The sequence below is a fragment of the Callionymus lyra genome, chromosome 9 (genome assembly GCF_982586985.1).
Source record: "Callionymus lyra chromosome 9, fCalLyr1.hap1.1, whole genome shotgun sequence".
NCBI classification, from domain to species: domain Eukaryota; kingdom Metazoa; phylum Chordata; class Actinopteri; order Syngnathiformes; family Callionymidae; genus Callionymus; species Callionymus lyra.
Genome location: NC_141826.1, coordinates 14,818,644 through 14,823,076, shown reverse-complemented (window position 1 = coordinate 14,823,076; position 4,433 = coordinate 14,818,644). Strand labels below are relative to the sequence as shown.

Below are 4,433 nucleotides of genomic sequence, written 5' to 3'. Positions count from 1 at the left end.
TCCTCCCATTCCGCCCTCCCCCTCCTCTTCATCTTCCTTCCTCCATAGCAAAGCTGCGGGCATCTGACCCAAACATTTGCGCGTGCGCAGCTGCAAAAAAAACATGGTATTTTGCAGTTATTAGATGGAGAAAAAAGTCAAATAATCGAATTATTATATATGGACATTTTTAGTCGCTTTTAAGTGTCGTTTCTTAAGGTTACTTTAAATGGCATACTTTTATTAAACATTCCGTTTAACTTATTTAAAAAAAAGAGAGTAAAATAATCCCTGTTCAATTTATGTTATTCGAGATGTTTTCGCTATGTAAAGTTATTTTTAATTAATTTAATAAACGATTTTTGTGGCACGAATGTCCAACAGCGACTCGTAGCGTTTAGACGGTGCAACTACAGGGAATTGGGGTATTTAAAAAAAAAAGTATTTGTCCCTTAATAGTGTCCCTAGTTGTCTCCTAAAATATGTGCATGTATACCGTAAAGATAAATAAAAATATTTCGTCATTAGTACATAATAATACAGTGAAAAAACGTATTTCTTAAAGAATACATCGTGCAATCGCATTTTTTATATTGAAATATTTCGAAAAACAATCACCAACACTGAACATAATACATCTATATATCTGTATATATAGATATATAGATATATTAATATATCTTAATAATAAACGTCTATTTAATTTAATTATATATCTATATTTAAAGCCTGTCTTTAATTGAACAATCGGCTTTAAAACAATCCGTTGTTCATCAATTACACGAGTATGATTTACAATGTTTCACAGCTTGTTGTTTTTTTTGTACCTTGTATATTGGATCAAAATATGTGACGTCACAAACCACGTCACGTGACAGGCGGGGCTCTGTAAACACGGAAGTAGTCGGTGTAGTTCCTTTTTCTTTTTTTTGAACATTTGTTATTCAACTTGTGCCGCAGATCCACAAGAGAAGATGGACTCTCGGCTCCTGCTGGCGATGTTGAGCCTTGTCGTTGTTGCAAGTTCTTTAAAACTGAAGCGATTTAATAACGTGAAGGTAGGAAACCAACATGTTGTACTGGTTCAATTATTGCAGACCCAGCACTGGTTTTGTTTTCAAAATCGAATGTATACTTTACGAATTATGCTTTCGTCTCTAGATTAACTTTAAACTTGCACTTTTTCTAACGTAATGTTTTGCCAAGTTTACGTTAAAGTACAAATATGTGTGAAGAACTTGTGAGAAATGTAAAATATATATATCCATCCCTTTTTCCAAGAATATGTGAAATAATGTTGGATTCTGATCATTTCAATTTTCTTTTGTATTTCAATTATTACTATGAATCCAACAATATATTTTATTTTTTATTTATTTTTATAGTTTAAACTCCCTCTTGATTCAGTAAGCGAATATAAATCAAGTAAATTAAAGTTTAAAAATGCACGTCAAATGCTTTTGCGTGTGTCTAGGGAGTCTGAATTCAATTATATTAGAAGAGGCCGGTTTTGAGTCTTATTAAAGATGAAAATGTGTTTTGATCTGTAACTATATTTATTCTTACTAGACTCAGAATTTAAAAGCCTAATAGCACGAGGAATGAATGAGTCCCTGAGTCTATTAGGGTTGCATCTGGGAAAGAGCATTCATGCGACATCTTCTTCTCAATAAATACCTTTTATTCTTCCAAATTTTTTTGAATTTAAGTTTTTGTTTTCTTTCCGATCGACACATGAAACTATTTTTCCCATCCTACTTATCGCAGTCACCTGTGATGTATTCTAACTATGAGGTTTCATATCCTTATTCTCACATCATCTTTTCTGTTAAGTATTTTGGTTCTGCAATGAAATTGAAAAAAACAAAAACTTTCGTGTCCTGTTGATAGTTTCAGAGTTTTGACTGGAAGAATTGTGGCAAGCCGGATGCACCCGCTATGTTGACGTCCCTCACTGTGTACCCCGATCCGATCTCCATCCCGGGGGACCTGACGGCCTCAGCGTCTGGATCCACAACCGTGGAGCTCACCGCTCCTCTATCGGTGAGTCTACTTTTGTCAATAAAAATATTATAAACTAAAGTAAAAAGGTGGTTGTTTTTAATCAAACAGTCGTTGCCATTTGGGAAGATATATACTAAGGTGAATATGAGAACCTATTATTACCATTTGTTAGTCATCTTCTACTTAACTCCCTTGTAAACATGTGCGTTTCTAACATTAACATTTAATATTTGAATTTGAATTTGTTTAGAGAAAAGTTAGAGGGCAAATACAACAATCATAACAGTTATTTTGTTTGTTTCACTTTTGTCTACAGCCTCTTTAATTCCAGCTTTATTTACGTGAGAGTTTCATTCATGAAAGAACCCACTTTCTTTCTGGGTTTCTTCCACGTGACATTTAACCAGTGCAACTCTGAAGAAAGTGTAATAATACCCATCAAATGTAATTCATCATTTAATATAAATTACCTTTTTGTAAATCAAAAAATGTCGTGGGTTTCGAAGCCCATCTTAAGATTTAAATGCTAATCTCTTGATTAGTTCATTCAACTTCTACAAACACAGTGAGGAGCATTCACAAGTCCAAAGCTTCTTTGTCAGCTGATGTTTTTTTTTCAAGATAGCACTGTTTGCAATGAATTGATCAAGTGTGTAAAAACTGTTGAGTCATGTTTTCGTTATTTATGGTCATTTGTTAAAAGAAAATGACTCAAGGTTCTTCACTGATACACTGTTATGCTAGATTGTAAAGGCTTACCATTTTTTAATATTGAATAATTGAGATTAAAACAACAAATTCAACCTTTCAATATTTGAAATTTTAAATTCAACTGTTCAATATTCTGATGGCACTTATGTACTGCCATACCACTCTATCAATTTAAAATGGCTTTAATTAAGCATAATTTGGGATCCTTTATGTCCCTCGTTGCTCAGGTGAACATCACTCTGGAGAAGGAGGTGGCAGGTTTCTGGGTGAAGATTCCCTGCCTGGACGAGCTTGGCAGTTGCCACTACCGCGACGGCTGCGACATCCTGAACCAGATCATTCCGCCGGGCCAGGACTGCCCAGAACCGCTGCACAGCTACGGGCTTCCCTGCCGCTGCCCCTTCAAACCCGTGAGTCGCCCGTCAATCAACCCGATCGACTGTGTCTGAACACGGAGTGCTTGATAAATTGGAATTTTTATTTTGTTGTTTTCACTTAATCAAATTTGAAGGAAAATAATGATGTTGTTGCACCATGTTGTCAGCAATGACCAGTCAGTCATTAACATGTGACCTCGCTCCCCTCCCTCTTCCAGGACTGATATGGGAGTGAGGGACATGCAAACATGACTGTAAACTGAGAGAAAATGATGTTACAGCTAACATGGTTTCAAACTAACAAGTACTGCTGTTGCTCCTTAAAATTAGCCTTATTTATGCAAAAAAATTCTCATGCCAAGTGTTCGATATGACACTGAAAACAGTCAATGTTTTAGACTCTGCGATTAATAGGAAACTCAAAAATAATATAGACGCACAACTGCATAAGATTTCTTATTTGTTTTTGGCTCCCCCAGTGTTTGAATAGTGCAAGTACAATTTCTTGGAAAAAAAAACCGACACCTGAAACCCGCTGCAGGAGACTCAACTTCCTGCTTTATCTTCCTTTAAAACTTCTTAAAGTCGACTCAGCCCTTTAGCCTTTACGGAAATGAACGCAACCACCGTCTACAAATCGCTGCCGTGAAGTGGGAGACCAAGATTCAACCCGATTGTTCTGTTAATACGTTTTCCCTTCATTGTCGCTCCTCAGGGTTCCTACTCGCTCCCGAAGTCGGACTTCTACGTGCCGTATCTGGATTTGCCTTACTGGCTCACCAACGGCAACTACAGAGCTCAAGGGGTCCTGGGCAGCAAAGGAGAAGCGCTGGGCTGCTTGAAGGTCATCCTTTCCCTCTCGTCAAGCTCGACCCACAATGAAAAGCTGAATTTTTAAATTGTTTTTTAAAAACTCTCCCTGAGATTTAGGGACCAGCAGGAGTAATCAATGTGTTACTTCTCTTCTGCACAGTATTTAAATAATGAACCAAGAACAAAAAGTTAATCATAGATGTGATGGAGTAAATTATGCACAAACACAAGTCAATACACGTCATGTTAACATTAAGTTTATCTTTACACTGTTGCCTTAATAACCAATGCCAAATAAGTAGATGTTGACATGTTAGAACTGAACCTTCTCACGACTGAGTGTATAGTGTTGCAGTTTGTTCCAATCAAGTTAGAGATTGTTGTTGAAAGTGCACTCATTTGCTACAGTATTCTTAGATGTTAAAACGTTTTTATAATAGTTTTAAATAACTATAGTTTGTATTGGCATTAAAAAAAACTTCCAGTCCTTTTAAGTCAGAAAATGTCCTTTCACTGTACAGTTTAATAAAAAATAAATAAATATTCTCA

The 4,433-nt window shown here is 36.0% G+C and overlaps 1 protein-coding gene across 1 annotated transcript; it reads left to right on the top strand.

Annotated features, from left to right (window-relative positions):
- Positions 1–872: 872 nt before the first annotated feature.
- On the top strand, positions 873–4,433 carry gm2a (ganglioside GM2 activator). Its single transcript, XM_087798882.1, has 4 exons — positions 873–1,037; positions 1,870–2,022; positions 2,922–3,104; positions 3,787–4,433. Exons 1-4 carry the CDS (start codon positions 954–956, stop codon positions 3,967–3,969), a joined length of 603 nt encoding a protein of 200 aa, XP_087655008.1. The 5' UTR covers positions 873–953; the 3' UTR covers positions 3,970–4,433.

Bases quoted from the DNA above. Each gene is read 5' to 3' on its own strand.
- gm2a (XM_087798882.1), top strand. From the start codon at position 954: ATGGACTCTCGGCTCCTGCTGGCGATGTTGAGCCTTGTCGTTGTTGCA. The intron at 2,023-2,921 runs GTGAGTCTACTT...CTCGTTGCTCAG, and splicing joins AGCTCACCGCTCCTCTATCG to GTGAACATCACTCTGGAGAA. The intron at 3,105-3,786 runs GTGAGTCGCCCG...GTCGCTCCTCAG, and splicing joins GCCGCTGCCCCTTCAAACCC to GGTTCCTACTCGCTCCCGAA.